Source organism: Elgaria multicarinata, chromosome 8, assembly GCF_023053635.1.
Source record: "Elgaria multicarinata webbii isolate HBS135686 ecotype San Diego chromosome 8, rElgMul1.1.pri, whole genome shotgun sequence".
NCBI classification, from domain to species: domain Eukaryota; kingdom Metazoa; phylum Chordata; class Lepidosauria; order Squamata; family Anguidae; genus Elgaria; species Elgaria multicarinata.
In genome coordinates, this window is record NC_086178.1 from 33,827,685 (window position 1) to 33,847,622 (window position 19,938).

The following is a 19,938-nucleotide window of genomic DNA, read 5'->3' on the forward strand; positions in this document are numbered from 1 at the left end:
GTGTACATGGATCTCTGTATTAGCATTTCTCTTCTTTATTAGGGTACCAAAGAATCATATATGAGCACAGACAGAATATTTACTTGTTTCAGAAAATAACATAGGTTTGGGGCTTAAGTTGTAAAATGATCCATAATAATACAGATACAAGAACAATTATAACGATGCTTCGAAATACCAATTTATAATATGGGCTATGTCTTTCACAGCTTTTATAGACATAGAATCTATACTATAGATACTGTTGTGACAAATGTTTTAACACTGTATATATAACCAATGAATCACACAAAATAATAGCAACTATTTTTATACTGTTTTGATGTCACATTTATCAAACACAAAAATAAACTTTGGATATATTGAACACTTACTGTTCCTATATACAGTTACATGTGGGTGAAATTATTAAATTCCAGTGCCTTCAAACAAACACTGTTCTGGAAACGCCAGCACAATATTAACAAAAATATAGTCCTTTAGACATAATATTTCCTGTACCACCAAGTGATTGCTACCATTTTGTAAATTAGTACACATATGAAGTTATATCTATCTTTATATCTGTATAGATACACACATACATATTCTCTCTATATGTCTTTACGATAAAAAGCATTAAATCTAAGATGGGAGAAAATGAAACTTGAGTCAAATAAAGCTTTATTATACATTAAATAGAAATAAATACATTTATTTACAACTTCAGCAAGGCAACATTTAAAAAGAATTCTGCCAGCAGAAAAGAAAAGCATTCTTTGTATGCAGGTAGGTAGCAATGATTGGGAAAAAGTATTCCTGTTTTATTCAAATCTATATGTTTCCTCCTTTGGCAGGTGGGCCATCCATTAATTAAACAAGAATTCTGAGATGAAGGTAACAATAAAACTTAATGCATAATGTATATACTGTTACTATAAGTGAACGCAATTCAAAACATGCTTTACATCTGAAGAACTCTTGATGCCCAAGTTCATGCGACATGACACAGCCCACTGTGGCTTAATTAACCATGGCTTATTTTAGGGTTATTTGAGTGTTGTCTAACCCTCAAACAAGCCCTGCTACCTGGGTTTGCATGACATGGGCACCATGCAAACATGGAGCCCACAAGCAACAGCCCATGTGGGTAACTTAACCCTTGGTGGGATGTCATGGCTTGTGAACAGGCCAATTGTGATCAATGGAAAGTAATCATGAGTATTGGCAATTATGAGGGTAGTTAGTTGGTGCAATCTGTAGAATGTACCCTGCCTCAATCCAGAGGGAGAGGTGGGTAACAAATAAATTTATTATTGTTGTTGTTGTTGTTGTTGTTGTTGTTGTTGTTGTTGTTGTGAAAGGGCTTTTTATATTACTGATTTCTCCATGTAACCATGCATGTGATAATAGGGGGTTCATTCAACCCCCTCATGTGTTAAATGAATGTATAATGGAGCCATGGTGCCCCATACGCATTGATCAGCCCCAACTGTATGTGAATCTTGGAGGTCTTCCATGCAATAGCACTTTGTGAAGAATGAACCTGTGCAGGATTCTTCCTTGCATGGAAAAGCCCTACACATGTTATGTCAGTACTGTCAATATCCCTTAACATGGCTGGTGGGGCGTATGGTCAACATGCATAAGTGGTAGCATTATGTAGTGTTGCCCCATGGCCGTTTCCTGCATTCGTTGAACAATTATAATATATAGTGCCCATTTCTGAGATTTCAGCTGCACTTTCCGCCATGAGTGTGATCATAGAATCATAGAATAGCAGAGTTGGAAGGGACCTACAAGGCCATCGAGTCCAACCCACTGCTCAATGCAGGAATCCACCCTAAAGCATCCCTGACAGATGCTTGTCCAGCTGCCTCTTGAATGCCTCTGGTGTGGGAGAGCCAAGGACATGGCTCCCAGTTCATGATGTCTATCATCCACGTTGTGAAATTCAGTAGTCTGAACTAAGACTGGTAATTCCCCCTCCCCCAAATTACATGGTTTGCTCCTGAAACTTGGAGTTATTTCACTCCCCATGGTGAAATACACTCTCATTCTTCCTTATAAATTAGGGATGTGTAACTGGATGTGGTGGACTCCAGTTCCCAAGATCCCTTGCCATTATCTATGCTGGCTAGGGCTGATGGGAGTTGCAGCCCAGCAACATCTGGAGGGCCAATGCCCTGCTATAAACCAACCTTCCCCAACCTGTTGCCCTTTAAATGTGTTGGACAACGACATTCATCATCCCCAACCAATGGCCATGCAATTTGTGCTCTCAAAAGTATAATGGTGCATAGGGGCCAAATTATCAAAAGGAACAACTACCTTAAATAAACTACTTCTAAAATATTCTTGAAAATATATAGAATAGAACCTTTTCCATATATATTTCCAACAGCTCTTGGTTCCACAGATGTCAGAGAGGAAAAGATCTATAGAATGAAGCACTTTTCAATGATCCTTAGAAAACAATGATATATTCAAATGTGTTGCATTTGTTATGTGCATATCTAGCAAACGTGGGTTCATTCTACTGCATATGTACAAGTGTATGCTGGCCCTATCCTGACAACCTTCAATTTCCAACTGAAATAAAAATGGGATTTGCGTGTATATATGAAAATGTAGTATAGGTAAATTTTGATTACATTCAAGTAGGATACAAGACATAGAATTCACATTCTTGAAAAACTGCTTGACTTTTACTTTCATTTCATGACTCTGAAAACAAAGTTTCTATCCTACTCCTGTGCATAAGACCATGAAAGGCAAGGTCAGAATTGCTTATACAAGTACAATCAAGTCTCATAGACTAGATTGAATGAAATATGCAATTGAACCACACTTTGCAGCACATTTCAAGACCCTCTCAACTCTACCACGTAGCATTTCCCCCAAGCTTTGGGATGAAAAAGGCAGGACGTTGATGAACACTGCTGTCCACCGACTTTTGTTAACGCCTGCTGTAAACAACCAACAATCCTCTTCACGAAATGAAAGGCAACTGTTTAGTTTTCACAGATGATGCGCCTTGGATGGTTGAATATTTTACACTGTGGTAGTTGGGATACTTGGGTGGGTTTCCTCCTTCTGGCCAGCCAGTTGTGGAAAACATGTGCTTCCAAGCCGTCACTCAATGTCCAAGGCCCCATGTTTTTTGGCAGTCAGGATTAAGTTTTCTGAAGGCCGATAGGACAGGGAAGACATTTTTGTTGTCAGACTGGCATGCCTGACATTTGGGGGAATGTATTTCAGAAGCTGGAGAAAGTACTTTCTAAAGTTCTTTCCAAAAAAGCCATAAAAGACAGGATTCAGGCAGTTGTTAAAGTAAGCTAAGCAGATGGTGAAAGGCATGGCTGTATCCACAATATCCACAATATCGCAATCCTTAATCACACGGAGCTGAATCAGCACATCCAGAAAAGTGAATATCTGATGAGGAATCCAAGAAAAAAAGAAAAAAAGAACGATTGCAACAATCATCTTAAAAATGTCATCTCCTTTGTTCTTGTTTTTCTGAATCTGGTATGCCTTCTTCAGGGTCTTCCAGATTAAGATGTAGCTTGTTAAAATGATCACAAAGGGAATTAAGAATCCCAACATGTTTTTGGATAGGCCTAATCCAACTTTGATGGTTGTGTTGCTGGTTGGCTTGCTGGTTGTGTTGCTGGTTGTGTTGCTGACCGTCTCACTGTCTGTCGTGCTGGTGGTGTCATACCAGTAAGCACATACCGTTATATTATCATTTTCAATGACGTATACACTACGGTGAATAATAACAGGCAAGCTGGCAAGGGCTGCCATTAGCCAGATAATGATACAGGTTAGCCGGGCAACGAACATTGTGCGCCGAAGCCGGGACTTCATTGGGTGTACTATTGCCAAGTATCGGTCAATGCTAAGGCATGTCAGGAGAAACACACTGGCATATAGATTGAAGGTCGCTGCAGCCGAAGTTAACTTGCATAAGCAATTGCCAAAAGGCCAGCGATATTCCATGGCTGTGGTGGCTGCCCATAATGGCAAAGTCACTAAGAAACACAAATCAGCCAGGGCCAAATTCAACAGAAAGATACTTGCCACAGTTTTCAGCTTCATGTAGAAGTAAATGACAATTACTACCAAGCCATTTCCAAATATCCCTAAGATGAAGATGATTGTGTAAATAGTTGGAACCATAATTAATATGTAGTTGTATCTTCCCAACTTGTTACAGTCAAGGTGAATTCTTTTAACCGTCTCTTCTGTAGAAGTATTCAGGTTCATTTTGATCAATTCAGCTGGAGGCTATTTGGAAAATGGATACCAATCTCATCTGAGGGAGAAAAATGAGAAAGTTATTACTTTTGTTTTTCCTATATATAGTAAAAAAAAAAACTCATTCAAAATTTCCTTAACAGCAATTGGGGCAGTTGTTCAAAACAGTATGATGTAACTATACTTGCTCCAGATACTTAACCTAGTACTGCAGTTTCTTTTGTTTTAATCACTAGCATCTTCAGTTTTTAAAAAGGATAGAGTTGCAATTTTATGCGTATTTAGGCAAATTTCAGCATTCCCCAACCAACATGGCTGGCTAGGAAATATTGAGATTTGTAGGGCTTTTAAAGGAGTTTTTGTAGGAAAGTTGTAGGGTTTTTTTTAGTTTTTTTTTTTTTTTAGCATTGTTGGCTGGGGAATGCTGGGAGATGTAGGACTTCTTTGTGCCTAAATATGCATAGGATTGTGCCTTCTACCAGCTTCAGCTGGTGGTCCAACTATGCCCTTATCTGGATGGGGATAACCTGGTTTCAGTAATCTATGCTCTAGTAAGCTCTAAAATAAATTACTATAATTCACTCTATGTGGGGCTGCCCTAAAAAACTGTCAAGAAGCTGCAGCTTGTGCAAAATTTGGCAGCCAACTTAATAACTGGGACCAGAAAGTCTGAGTACATAAGACCAATTCTGGCCCACTTGTATTGGCTGCCTGTATGCATACCGTCCCAATTCAAGGTGCTGGTTTTAACCTATAAAGTGTTACAGTGCTCAGGACCATAATACGTGTCATAATGCTTCTCCCGACATGAACCTACACAGACAGTATGATCAGGAACTGGGGCCTTCCTTCAAGTGCCTCCTCTGAGAGAGGCTTGGAAGGTGGCAACAAGGGAGAGGGCCTTCTCAGTGGTGGCTTTCTGACTCTACTAAGGCCTGCCTGGCACCAATTCTACCACGTTTTCATCACCAGGTTAAGACTGCCCTCTGTTCTCATGCATTTAATGGCATATGATAGGGCACTTATGTCAGCTGTCTGGAACAGGTCTGTTATTGAAATTGTGTACTGAAATTATTTTTAGCCAGGTAATAGTTTTAAATTTTGTACCTCAATTTTTTTTGACCATATTTTATTATAATGTTGTTTGATAATATTTATAATACTGTAGGTTTTTTGTGTGTGAATTCTTATGAACTGCTCAGACAGCCTTAGCTGCTGGGTGGTATAAAAATGAAATAAACAAATAACAATTAAATTATAAAATGACGGCAACTACTCTTTCTCTGACTGAGACCCTAAAGCATTGCCGCCAATCAGAATAGGCATTACGGGACAAGATGGACAGTATTTGTGGTGGAGTTGTTTGCTACGACACTCCTGAAGCAAGATTCTTGTTCAGTATTGCACTCCAGTCCTTCTATTTCTAATAATTTACTTTGTTGCATCAGGCAAGAATGCAGACGTTAAGGGCTAAGCCTTAGATTGACGTCTTTGGCATAAATTTAATAATACATTTTAATCATTTCTTAAATTTAAGTGTAATCAGACTGACCTTAAAAGCCTGGACATTACATCACTGTTCTTTCCATTGCATTATCTTATCAATGTAAACACTAAATATAGCACAACTGCTAGATTCCTGATATCTTGGTGTTCTGTTTCTATTACATTATGGATAGATACTGTAAACATCTGAATAACTTTATTTCATAGGGCATATTTTGGCTGTTCTTTAGAAACCAAGACAAACAACCAAATTAAATGTGTTTTTAGTGAATCACTTAAGAGGTTGTCTTGGATCATAGAGATTTACTAGTTATTAATGAAAACAAAACCACTTGGCATTCAGAAACTTGCCTATCTGAACTGGTGTGGATTCGTTGCCAATTGCTAATTTGTGTCTGATTAGCAAGCATGTTGGCTTTATTCTTACAGGCACTTTGGATATGTGAAGTCACTATGAGTAAAATAAATATGAGCCAAAATCAATAGAACAATATCTTTTCTCCTTGATTATAATGGATAATTGTTTGGATAAACTGTATAGTTTTTTGCTGCCTGTAATGGAAAAGTGGCTCCACTGTTAGAATGAGAGCCCTTTGTATTATGAATTCATGTATGACCTGCTCATGTAGCAGATCATATCTGGTGGTCGCATCTCCTGATTTACACAATAGATCCTTTTGAAAAAGACCCTAGATATAAACTAAATTGCTTTTTACAGGATCCAAGCCTGTTTGGATAGAACCCATGTGCATACAATCTGTATGTGTAGACAGTGGCCTTAGCTAGACCTACTGTAAAGTCCGGGGGAGAGGAGGGGAGACCTCGCGTTGTGAGCAACATGAGATCTCACCCCCATTTACACATAAGGTGTGACGATCTCAAGAAGAGAGGTGTTGCGCCTGCCATTTTTTATTTTTAAAGGGCCAGCAGCGCACGAGCGACTCAAGGTAAGTTTTTTTTAAAATTGATTTCCCTGCTCCCACTACCCTAGCCCCGATGGGCGCAGTGCTCATGAGGACCGCTGCGCCCCATGTGCGGCTCCCGGCTTGGTGCGAGTAATTGAGTGGAGAAGGGTCAAGCCGTGGAAATGGGCCACATGTTCCTCGGTCTCGGGCTCAGCCCGAGACCGCACAAAAAGCAGGGCAAAATGGTAGGGCTATATCCCAGGGCAAGGGAGGGATGATCTCTCCCTGATCCCGGGATCCCCTGTGCGTCATCTGGACGCATAGGGACGATCCCGGGTATCACCCCGGGATATAGCCTGGTCTAGCTAAGGCCAGTGTGTTCACGAGATCTACTGAATGCATGTAGGTTGGAAAGGGTCTAGTGAGTATGAACATGTCCTGCCTACATGCATTCCCCATAGATGCCATATCATGTGAATAGGGTTGGAGTAAGGGATACCATAAAGTGAAGATAGACAACGTGTAACCATCTAGCAATTTTGGCCAGACGTTTCTATCATCCCTCACTGCTGGATCTGCTGGCTAGGGTCGATGGGAGTTACAGGCCAAAACATCTGGAGGGCCACCAGTTGCCCACCCCTGCCATTAAGGTCTGGGTATAAAGGTACGCTAAAGACATGGTGGTAGTGTTGATGTAAGCTCTCTGCAGCCTTTGCATTCAGTAGTGGCAGGCCTTCGACAATAAATATACCTTAAGCAAAATATCTGCAGTACAGAGTTATAGTTCCCTTGACTCTTTTTTCTTCTGGCACATAATTTGCCAAACAGAAGGACCTAATAGTTTGAACATCACATCTAATGACTGGATGAAAGGAGTGAAGAAACTGTAATGAAATTCAGGCATGGCGTGACATAAACAATTCACTTAGAGAATCCCGAAGAGGATCTCAACAGAATTCAGAATGAATGATGAAGGTTTGGGGGAAAGGTCTGAAAATGCAAATGCTTATGCTATGTGTAAAAATGGTTTCAGTTATAGAAAAGGTATGCAATGGAAAAAAAAAAAAACCCACACACCTGTCTTTTTCAGGTGGAATTGGCACGGCATGTAATTTGGCTTCAAATATAATTGTACTTGTGTTAGTTGAGTTCAGTTTGTTTCAGAGTTTGGGAAAGAATCCTGTGTGAGTTGGCAAGAGGCAGAATGTCTTGTTACAGTCTCATGTACAGCCACAACAATATGTACTGCCTACCTGATATCATCTGCCGAGCAAGATCATGAGCTTTTGCAACCAGAAGTCCCTAGACTTTCCATGCCTACAGGTTGAAATGGTATGAACAAGGCCTGACACAGTGCCAGGTAGGGGAACAGGAAGGAAGGAAGAGCAGGAGCCTCCAAGCATAAGTGCAAAAGGAATGTCAAATGGAGAAGAATGCCCATACAAGGCAGCCCAACTTCTTGTTGCTCTTTTGATTTCTGGTTAGAACAACCCATCAGATATCCTGACCAGGCTTCCATAGATCCCCTTGCTTGCAGTTTGTTACTCCTAGCAGGCTTTCATCTCCTCATTTCTTGGAATGACTACTAGCCATGCCATGTAAGCCACATTCTTTGTTAGGGAAATAGAATATTATTGAGCCAAGATGTCCAGGGAATGTTTCTTTATGGGAACCAATTGTTAGAGGTTGCTTTCTTTATCCCTGGAATGTGGGAGCATCTTGAGAAAGGTGACTCATCCTTCCTGCTAGCTCCCCATACATGCTAACCTGTTTCACACTAAACAACAACCCAGATTATGGACTGAGTGTGGGTTGTCATTGAACCAAAGGTTGTTGTTGAATTGTGTGTTGTTGTGTATGAACCCAGTTGTGATAACAAACCATGGTTTGTTAACCACAAACAACCCACAGCTCACAGTCCAACAACAAACCATGGGTTGTCTTTGCAGATTGACAAACCATAGTTTGTTAGTGCAGCTGGGTTCACACAATACAACAGCCCACAATTCAACAACAACCCATGGTTCAATGTCAACCCACCCTCAACTTGTACTTTGGCTTGTCGTGTTGTGTGAACCCAGCCACAGAACTAAGGGTGAATTTTAAGGTCTCTGTGTTAAAGAAATTGCAGTTGGAGACATGGAGACACACAGAGAAGCAGAGAGAGTTAATCTGTGAGCTTCAGATTGGAAGGTACCTTGGGGGTGGAGACGCCTCTCTCTAGGGACTGATATAGGGCAGAGTATCTACTGCTTGCTAGGAGAGTTCATCGTCTTTGCCTCCACCTATGCTCTACTCAGATGCTACAATAATGCTATAAGTCTCCAGTGATCTCTCCTCCAAAATGAAGACAAACCCAGGTCATTTTGTCCAGAACATCTCGCTACTCAAGGAAGTGAGGAGAATGTAACATCAGCATGTGATAACACTTTCCATGTTAGTGACACAACATGCTTTAGTGTCCTGGCGACCCATTCCTCCTTTCCCCTATACATATCTTGACTTCCACCTGTTCACAAGTGGCCTTTCATTCTGGCAGCTCTGTCATGATTATTTGCTTACATTGCATAGGTCTCATGGTGGGGATTCTCTTCAGAGCCATCATGTCCTGCTTTTCTGAATAAACCCTAAGGTTTCCAGCTGTAGAACTCAAAAATTGTGGGGCCTGGGTGGGTAGGGAAATCATGCTCTGTCCCAGGGTACAAAGCTATGAGGAGGATCAGTGGTGGAGCTGAAGGATAGTGTCCAGATGCTTTTGCCAGATCTTTAGGTAGAGCCTAGCATCAAAGTGCTCTATTCAGCTAAGCCACACACAATGACAAAAATAAATCCATTGAGGGAGAAATAACAGCAACTATCCTTCTTTGCTTGCTTTTCTGGCATCTTTACCTTTTGAAGAACCTTGATAGCTCTCTACTGATTTCAGTCAGACTACCTGGGGATTAAGGTTCTAGGTAGCTTTCCCCAACCTTAGATCCCCAGGTGTTGTTGACTTACACCTCCCAGGATCCCAGCCAACAGGCCATATAGTCAGGGATGATGGGAGTTGTAAGTCAACAACATCTGGGGACCCAAGGTTGGGATAGGCTGTTCCAGATGGTGCAGAGAAGATAATAAATACAATATCTGAACAAAACAGCCTTGGTTTAGAATATTGAGGGTTTGAATAAATGGTCGCCCCCAATGTTCAGAGGCAGTATGCAACTGAATACTAATTGGGGGGCAATAATGAGGAGGGTTGTCACCTTCCTGCCCGCCTGAGGGCTTCCTGGAGGCATCTGATTGGCTATTGTGGGAAACAAGATGCTGGGCTAGGTAGACCATTGATCTGATTTTGGGACTTTTTGTATGTTCCTGCATGGCTGCCACATATTTAATTGCACAAAGTATAGTTTGTACCATTGTTTGATTAAGAATTCTTATTTGGTTCTGTAGATTCCTAAAAAGTCACAGCTGTGTAACTTTCTCACGATAAGATAACTTTAAAATATATTTGTAACCTTATCACCTGTATGTCCTTGCCAGCTATTTATTTGAGTTCCTATATTACTTTGTTGCATCATGGCCATGTGGCCCAGTATTTAAGCTGCATTGAGGAGCCATTGCTAAGTTCCAAATTGGATTTTTGTAGTGAATAGAACTTCTAACGCTTCTAAAGGTAGCACCAATAAAATTTGTTCCTTGGAAAATTCACAGCCGTTGCACTAGTATGAGAAATCTGAAAGTAAGTAACAAGCTTAACAACTGAAGCAGAAACACATTCTTTCTGAAGTGGAAAATCAAGATGGCAGCTATCACCAATGTGATGGAAAATGAGAGCTGTGGACATATCTGTGCTTTGCACTGAATTATCCCTTTTCTTTGCTAGAAAACATGAAGATTTAGCTATAAGAAAACCAGGGAGCATGAAGTTTGCTCCATCTAGTGAAATGCATTTCATTTATGTCACCACTAATCTAGAGACAGTGTGAAATTTTTCTAGACAATGTATGAAAGACACTTAAAACTGGAAGAGCATTCTTTTTCAGGACCCTATCAAATTATCAAGAATGTTTCATGGCTGCATTCTGGATTTCAGGGGCAGGGGCAGATTATCCAGCAGCATAGATCTGTGCTGATCAAAATACATTTGGGATGCAACCTGCCCCATTAAAACAATCATTGAGGGTTCTGTTTTTCATTGAGAAGTGAATTGCTGAAATTCCATGCCAATAATGGGTCTCTTTTTTAATGTTCACTAACTGTAGGAAAGGGGCAAATAATACAATTTGGCCTTGGACCTTTTTACTTTTTGTTTGTATTTTGATATTTCATGCTGTAATTAGTTGTTATCAGGAAATCAGTGTAAAGAGCCTCACAGAGCCAGATATCTAATTAACCAGAAGCAATCAAGCAATTATTTCTTTATTTGCATTTTCTTTGATAAGCCTTCAAGTCTGCTTCCATCATGCTCCCATTTTGTTGAATAACTAAATCAAGTACAATTAAAAGATGGCCGCAAAGGAACATTTCCAGAATACAGCCCAATATTTCTTCCGTTCTGGAAATCACAGAAATCTCACGGAAAACGCTTCTTCAAAAATCTATTATTCTTGTCCAAACTTTTGTACTCTATAACTGAAGAGTGTGTGCACTGCGCTATAGTCCTTTGGATAGCAGCCACAGCACAGATTTAGTCCATTTGGCTTCCTTCCATCAGATGCTTCAGATTTTACCAGTGATGCAGTTAGGTACTTAATGGTCTTGCAGAGGGCCCCCAGTCTTTAGATGGTTTCATTTACTACAAAATGTGGTAAGACAGCCTTGCTGCATTTGTGAGCTTTCCTGGTTATTCCGCTGAGAGGGGTCTGGGACTTCTGCTCCAAAGTCTTGCCTGGATGGAACTATTTGATTTAATTCAGAGGGGGAGAGGTAGCATCCATCCTCACCTGAAGTCCGAACTAATATTGTTGCAGAGGAAAAGTATGCCATGTCCTCCTGACTAAACTGCAGCCCTCAGCATAGACCACAGAAGGAGATCTACTGATTAACCTTTGTATTTCAATGCTTCAGTCTGATCTACGAGTTCATTGTTTGTAACATCCTGTCAAATGTTGAGGGGGAATTCTATCTGCATAGAAGTCAAGGGGGGTAGAAAAGTGGTAAACATCTTTTCACCACTTAGTTGTTGGGCATTAAACAACTGGCTTTTTGCATGGGTGCATGCACACCACGGCTGGTTGCCACTCGGTAAATAATACTTTTTGTTTTTCTGTGTCCTATGTCTCTATGCAGCAGTTCCAAATATCATAACACAACCTGAGTAGTTGGATCCAGAGGAACTTCCTCTGTTGGAGGGGTTCCTCCATTAGAGGCACTTACTCTAGAGCCAACCCACTGTCTCTGAGGCCACTTTGGAAAATGAAGGCTGTACTGTAGTTGTGTTGTTGTAAATGCATGTGACATTATTGGGACATACTTGACTTAAGCCTGAATTTCATGCTTTTACCTTGCGAATCTTGAGTGCAATCCATCCAAGGTAATATTTACTATGGTTAGACTAGTAATAACTGATTATTATTTTTAAACATGTTGTATTAAAGAGAGGAGGACAGAAGGCAGGAAGGCTTGTGAGACATTTTTCTCCCTTTCTCATAATATTAGAATGAGGGTTATCCCATGGAACTGAGAGATTCAGGACAGATAAAAGGAATTCACTTCCACAAGATGTAGCGATGGCCACCCATTTAGATGGCTTTAAAAGGGGGTTACAGAAATTCATGGTAGAGAAGGTTATCAATGGCTACTAGTCCTGATGGCGATACTACCTCCAGTATCAGAGGCAGTATACCTATGTACAATTGCTGAGGAACATGGGGCGGAGGTGCTGTCATGCTTGTGGGTTTCCCATGGGCAGCTAGCTGGCCACTGTGTGAACAGAATGCTGGACTAGATGGACCCTTGGTTTGATCTTACGAGAGCAAAGCTGGCTCCATGCTCACTGAACGTATCCTAAAATAAATAAATGAATCATACAACAGGGCTAAAGTTAAAAAAACACACACCAAAACTATTGGTGAAGAGTTTGCTGGGGTGCACATACTTGCTCCACCCCTAATGACCTTGTGCATTTTGGCCCCACCTGTTGAGCTGGAAGGGGTGAAAAGGGCTTCTACACACATTCTCTTGAACACATGTAAGAGTCTCCACATGATTCGGAACACTGATAGGCAGTACACATGATTCCCTCCATGTGTTGAAAGAATGCATGGAAGGGGATGCACAGGCTAACTTTGTCAACTGCCTGTACATCACTTTGCCCTTCCCCGATAAACATTCATGAGGGGACATTTGTGAGAAGGAGTTCTCACCATGTACATATGGTACATCAGGGTTCCTCTTTGAGTGTAGGAGATCTTGTGCGGAGAACTCATCTTCACAAAAGCCAACTGGGTATTTGTCAGGGGAGATGGGAGTCTGTGCACATTTGTGAGGGTGGCCGGTCTAGCTCATAAGAATGTTCACTGAATGCACAGGGGGGATTTGTGAACCACCCTCATAAAGCACGGTTCCCTATCGTGCAGAGGGTCCTACTCACTTTAGGTGAATGAATGCAGAACCCCCCTTCAGACCTTCCAGCTCAATGTGGAGGAGGTAGTCAGGCATGATGGTTGTGGAGAGATCATGCACCACCAACTTCCCTACATCCTTTGCTGTTTCTAGTTCAGACCTAATGCCTGAACATGTTTTTCCTGCGTAAGTATTCTGAGGAAATGTCTAAACTTTAGTTGGGCACACATCATAATTATAGATGCCCATCTGCTTCTTCTGTCTTCTTGTATCTTTGACTAATACACGTGATCAGTGCAAATTAATCCCATAGATGCAGAATTCCAACTGAGACCCTGACAACAATAGCATAGGAGTAGATCGACCTCTTTAAGTCTGGTAAGGCAAAGTAGCTTTTGTTAATAGGTACACGTTCAAGCAACTATCTATAAATGGCATAGGGGTCACCGGGGGCTCAGTTTTTCAAGGTATTATCCGGGGAGCTGCTAATCCCTGTTGTACATGACTGTCCTGTTTGACCTTTTATCTTTATTTTTTTTTAATTACAATGATTATAATAAGTCACTGATGAGAATGTGCTGCTTCAGACTGTTCCACCAACTATTATTTAGCATGCTGCTCATTTCCTATGTTGGACGATCATGCCTTCTAATTAAACTGCCTCAGATAACAGAGGATGCTGGGCCTCTCTACAAGGTAAACAGTGCTTTGCTGAATGAAAAACAAGATGAGATCCTGGTGACTGCAGCTTCCTGTGAGAACTTCATTAACAGCAATTGCGTAACCAAAGACCACAAGCTAGGTTTCAAGCAAACGTAAACATGCAGTGTCTGCCTTCCAACAAGGACTTCCTTGATAAGAAGTGAGCATATGGACTGTCAAAAGGTTGCCTGAGCATCAATATGTAAAAGTCTTTGTCACTACCTAATGTTGGATTACTGCTGTCTTGCAAATGGAATGAAAACATTGCTCTTTGTGGGTGTTCGTATAGTTGGAATAGTTTCTTTTTGCACAAACTGGTTCTCAGGATACATGCCAACCTGATTCTTTAGCTTTCTTAATGAAGAATGGAAAATACTGAGTAATATTTCTGAACCAAAATGTATGTGCATGGAATTTTACATTTTTAAATTGCTGTTAAAAGACAAGGGCTACAAAACTGTTTGGTTCCAAGGGCGGTCCTCCACTGTTTGGGTTTGCCCATGTGACCAGTATAGAAAACTGGCTTCACTCTAATGCACTTCATTAGACATCAGCACATAGCTATTTCTAATTTGCTACATATCATTGTGACATTATCATGTCCACTATATGACAATTGCTGATTGGCCAAGATCCTTTGAGGAATGGAAAAACAAACAAACGAACCCGAAACATCCGCAGAGTGCCCAACCAGCAGCGGAACAGAAAAACAGTCGGGAAAGAGTTGCTGTCAAAGCCACATAAAGAGGTATGATCAAGAATTTTGGTATAGTTACCCCGAATTATTACTTTCAAGGGCCGGATCTACACTACTGCTTTAAAGTGCTTTATAACAGTTTTGACAACTGCACGTGCAGTGTGTCCTGGGCCCCAACAGTTGTCAAAACTGTTACAAAGCACTTTAAAGCATTTTAAAGCAATAGTGTAGATCCTAAGGTGAAAAATTGAACCTGAAGAAAATTTAGCTCATCATTATTATCGAATGATCCATTTTATGCAAGGAATATTTTAAACTATGGATTTTATTCCCTTTCATCCATTTCTGCCACTGTAGCCAGAAAACTAATCTCTCTCTCTCTCTCTCTCTCTCTCTCTCTCTCTCTCTCTCTCTCTCTCTCTCTCTCCTCTCTCTCCAGTCTGTCTCTGTCTCTCTTTTGTTGCCAGTGGCATTAATGCAGCACAATCAGAATCTTTAGTCCTACAATTATTAAAATTTTCATGTTTTCCCTATTGCATGATCCTGAGGTTATCCTCATTTCCTGCATGTAAACACACCAGTAGCAAATAGTTGCAAAGAGTATTCCCATGAACCTGACAATTAATAATATCACCAAAACTTTCATTTCCCCTGCCAGGAATAAGAGGATTCATAATGCACATTTCAAATACGAGGAGAGCATCACAACCCCACAATGATTCTATTTTTTCTTCATTTCAACCTATTTTAGGTTACCTTTAAAGGTGGAACCCTCCCAAGTTAGCATACAAGATCAAATAAACTACTATTAAAACACACACACACACACACGACCAAAGTTCAACAAAAACAATGATTACAAATAAGAATAATTAAGAAGAGCCATGCTGGATCAGACCAAGGGTGCATCTAAGTCCAGCATTCTGTTCACACAGTGGCCAGCCAGCTTCCAAGGGGAAACTCACAAGCAGGCATGAGTGCAACAGCATCATCCTGCTCATGTACCCCAGCAACTGGTGCACATAGGCTTACTACCTGATACTGGAGGTAGCATAGAGTCATCAGGACTAGTAGCTTTCTCTCCATGAATTTATTTAACCTCCTTTTAAAGTTATCCAAATTGGTGGCCACTTGGTCTGTTTAGTTCAGTAATGCCTACACTGACTGGCAGCCTCACATTTAGATGTCAGGGGTTAAACTTGTGATCATCATATTTTTCATGTTACAAAGTTACAGTCCTTCCTGGCAGTAGAGTAATAATTCCCAAGCTGATCTCATGATCCCTGCAGGGTAAAGAGAGGGCAAATGTTCCACCCTGGGAATATAATTGAAAGGTTGTTGAAAAATGCTGATAATAAATAATAACTCTTTGGTGTATTTTGACCATACAAGCTACTATGGTCGATGTGATCTATAAGGGTGACCATATGGAAAGGAGGACAGGGCTCCTGTATCTTTAACAGTTGTATAAAAAAGGGAATTTCAGCAGGTGTCATTTGTATATATGGGGAACCTGGTGAAATTTCCTCTTCATCACAGCAGTTAAAGCTGCAGGAGCCCTGCCCTCTTTTGTATCTGGTCAGTGCTGAATAATCTCTGTGCAAGTATGGAAAAGCTGTCCTTGTGGTACCTTGAATCCTGGCTTCTAAAACCATCAGAAATGGAATGCTCATTATTTTGTCTTCTTCATAGGAAAATGTCTGCTGAAACCATAAATATATGAGGTTAAAATAGTAAAGGTATTTTCAGTTAGGTCACATTTTTCTTTTCTTTTGAAAGTTAATTCACTATAGAATGAGAGCAATTATATTTTACAGGATGAAAGGGTTTTCATTCGATATAAATATCAACTTCCCCTCAAGTACATGTCTTTGACCACTAGAGGTCTGTATTTCATACTTTTAAAAAGAGTTTATTTTAATTTAAAAGGTGAATAATCATTGCTTAGTCCATAGTTGTGTTTTTAAAAAATCTCTCCATTGTTCACAACTAATAATAGCATGAAAGATAGTAGGGAGGAGAAAATTAAATCTCGGGTCAGATTAGAGGCCATAATAGATCTTTCCCCTCTCAAATTGCTGTTATTTTAGTATATTCTTGATTTGTTGACATTTAACCTAATATCCTGCTCTAGTAAATCATGGCCTGAGATTTTGACATCTGTTGCTGGAAGGCCACATAGAACTTGTAGTCCATAAACATCCTGAACCCAATTATGAAAAAAATGTGTGCCTTTGCCATATTAAAAGCCCAACAAGAAAAAGAAAGAAAAAGTTTTCATTAATGCTGCAAATGCACAAGTCTGCCATATAAATGATATTTTGTATGCTTCTTAACATCCAGCACCTTTGATTAATTATACAGTAGAGTTCCTTCTCACCCATACAGGAAGGATTTCTTTTAGGCAAGTCTATTGACTCCTATATTCATTTTCTTATTTAGTATCCAATATACTGATTGTTAAAAATGGTTGAAAATGTCTTTTGGGTCACTCATAACTGGCACCAATTCATTTTTAAGGACATATATTTCATTTAGGAGAGTTCAATCTCTTTAAACATTTATTTTTACTGATTCATCTAATCTATAACCCACATCTCCAACTCATGGTTCTTTCAAAGGGAAGCTCCTTGAGTCCATCTACTGATATTTTTAAAGAATAAAGGGCTGGTTTATTTTACCTTTTTGTCTTTATAAAATGTTTTAAAATGGCCAAAGAGAAGACATGTATGTCTGGGTAATGTTATGATAGTCCAGGGCATGTGTGACACATGGAACCTCTGGAATGCCTTTGGTAGTGATGCAGATATGCATAGATATAGCCATTCTGGCATTATTTTATTTATTTATTTATTCACAATATTTATGCACCGCTCCCCATTCAAAATTTCAGAGCGGTGTACAAAATAAAATAAAATAAAAACAGAATAAAACACTTTAAAATAGAGTTTAAAAGATGCAAAATGTACAGTAAGGAAAGGCTTCCTGGAATAATGACGTTTTCAGGAGGTGCCAAAAGGAATACAAAGTTGGTGCCTGCCTGACCTCCAGAGGCAGGGAATTCCATAGGAGGGGGGCCACCACATTGAAGGCTCTTCCCCTGGTGGACTCCAATCGGAGGATGGGGCTATGTGGAACCACCAGGAGCATGCCCACGGATGACCTCAGTGACAGGGCAGGTTGGTAGGGGAGAAGGCGCTCTCTCAGGTATCCTGTTCCCAAGTTGTTTAGGGCTTTGTACACAAGTACAAGAACCTTAAACCTGGCCCGGTAGTGAATTGGCAGCCAGTGCAGTTCCCTCAGCATGCTGGAAAGGGGCAGCTCCAGACAACAGCCAAGCTACAGTGTTCTGCACTAGCTCCAGCTTCCGGAGCAGCTTTAAGGGCAGGCCTACATAGAATGCATTGCAGTATCCAATCTTGAGGTTACCAATGCCTGTACCATCGTGGCCAAGCTATCCCTGTCCAGGAGAGGCCATAGTTGGCGAACCAGCTGAAACTGGTAAAAGGCACTCCGAGCCACAGTGGCCACTTGAACCTCCAGCGACAGAGATGGATCTAAGAGTACCCCCAAACTACAAACCTGATCTTTCAGAGGCAGTGCAACCCCATCCAGAACAGGCAAGGAGCCTGTCTCCCAGACTCGGGAACCACTCACCCACAGGGCTTCCGTCTTGCCAGGATTCAGTCTCAGTTTATTGGCCCTCATCCAGCCTATTACTGAGTCTAGGCCCTGGTCCAGGACCTGCACAGCCTCACCTGATTCAGTTGTCACAGGGAGATAGAACTGCGTGTCATCAGCGTATTGATGGCATTTAGCTCCAAATCCCCTAATGACTTATAAAGATTCATGCCCCACTTCTGGTGTTTTAGGAGTAACATGGAAATAATCTCCAGGAGTCAATGTTCTATCGCATTTCTTGGTGTTTCATCAGTTGCAGAACTAATGTTACAGCTGCCATTTTCACTTTACTTATCCAAATTTACATTGTTTCTTAAAATACTGATGAGATAAGTATGCCGCATTACTGTTTTTATTGTAGTTAATAACTTCTACAGCATCTGTGTATATTATGAGAGCATTTTACTTATTTATTACATCCTTTTCTCAGTCTTCCTCCAAGAGGCTCAGAGCAGTGTGCATGCTGTAGTGCAGTTAGGTAAGTTTAGGCCAGGGATGGGCAATTTTGGAGGTTCTGGGGCCAATTTCTAGCCCCTGGACCCTCTTGCTGTAAAAGATTTGGTGGTTTGCCATTGAAATTTGACAGCAAATTGCTGTGGTGACTCAGAGGGGACTCATTTAGTTTAAGAGCAAGCTAAATTTGAGAGCCAGTGTGGTATAGTGGCTAAGGTGTTGGACTAGGAGTTGGGAGATCCAGGTTCTAGTCCACACTCGGCCATGGAAACCCACTGGGTAACTTTGGGCCAGTCACAGTCTCTCAGCCCAACCTACCTCACAGGGTTATGGTTGTTAGGATAAAATGGAGAGGAGGAGGATTATGTATGCCACCTTGGGTTCATTGAAGGAAAAAAGGTGGGATGTAAATGCAATAAATCAATCAATTTGGCACTTTTGAGTTTCTGTAGCAGTTTGCCACCAAATTTTGACAGCAAAGCAATGACTTTTTTTTGCTGCTGCACCACCAAATTTCAGCAATGCAGGGGCAGCAGAAGGGTAAGGGGGCTGTTGCCCACTCCTGTAATGTCCAGAGTCCAAGAGCCTTTCTACATGAAGGTTTTTATGTGCCCTCATGATTTCTCACTCACTTTAGTTTGGGGTCCTCTATACATCATTGTCATCCTCTCCCATGCTATGCAACCATTATCACAGTTTTTTTTCTTTAATGAAGAAACTCTGGTATTATTTAGAAATGGTGGAATGAGGTTCTCATGTAATTGTGCAATCCTGCTGTACCACACTGTGGTTGTATATTAAAATATATAGAAAGACAGAGAAAACTCCCCCCTGCATGAAACAGCACGTGTAAAGGAGCTAATGTTAATCCCTCAACGAGTCTGGAAGCAGAAGCCTCACGCAGGATAAAAGGTGGAAGATAAAAGTCTCATGTAGAAATGTCCTAATGCTCCTGCTCCCTTCAAAAAGGTAATCTATTACTCCTTGTGCTAAACAAGCTCTGCTGGAGGGTCCTCCTGCTCATTCTGCAGAGTGAGACCCTGGAGTCCTTCCCTGATGACACCACTGTGTGCCTGGGGCTCCCCGAGATCCAGTGGAGGCTGGTGGCTCCAATGTCATTGGAGCAGTGAATCTTTGGGGTTCAGTCAGAACTCTAAAGGAGGTATCTAAGGTGCAAAGCACCTTGGACAGCTCCTTCAGAGT

The 19,938-nt window shown here is 40.9% G+C and overlaps 1 protein-coding gene across 3 annotated transcripts in view; it reads right to left on the reverse strand.

Moving 5' to 3' along the window:
- Positions 1 to 19,938, reverse strand: part of LOC134402568 (type-1 angiotensin II receptor-like) — a 116,639-nt gene that overhangs the window by 64,754 nt on the left and 31,947 nt on the right. For 2 of the 3 annotated variants that reach the window (XM_063132090.1, XM_063132092.1), the window contains exon 2: positions 1,538 to 4,300. The exons of the other annotated variant lie outside the window; for it this stretch is intronic. In XM_063132090.1, coding sequence (XP_062988160.1) covers positions 3,115 to 4,251 — 1,137 coding nt within the window. In that variant the 5' untranslated portion in view covers positions 4,252 to 4,300 and the 3' untranslated portion in view covers positions 1,538 to 3,114. Of the gene's footprint in view, positions 1 to 1,537; positions 4,301 to 19,938 lie in introns of those variants that run through there. 3 annotated transcript variants of the gene reach the window in all.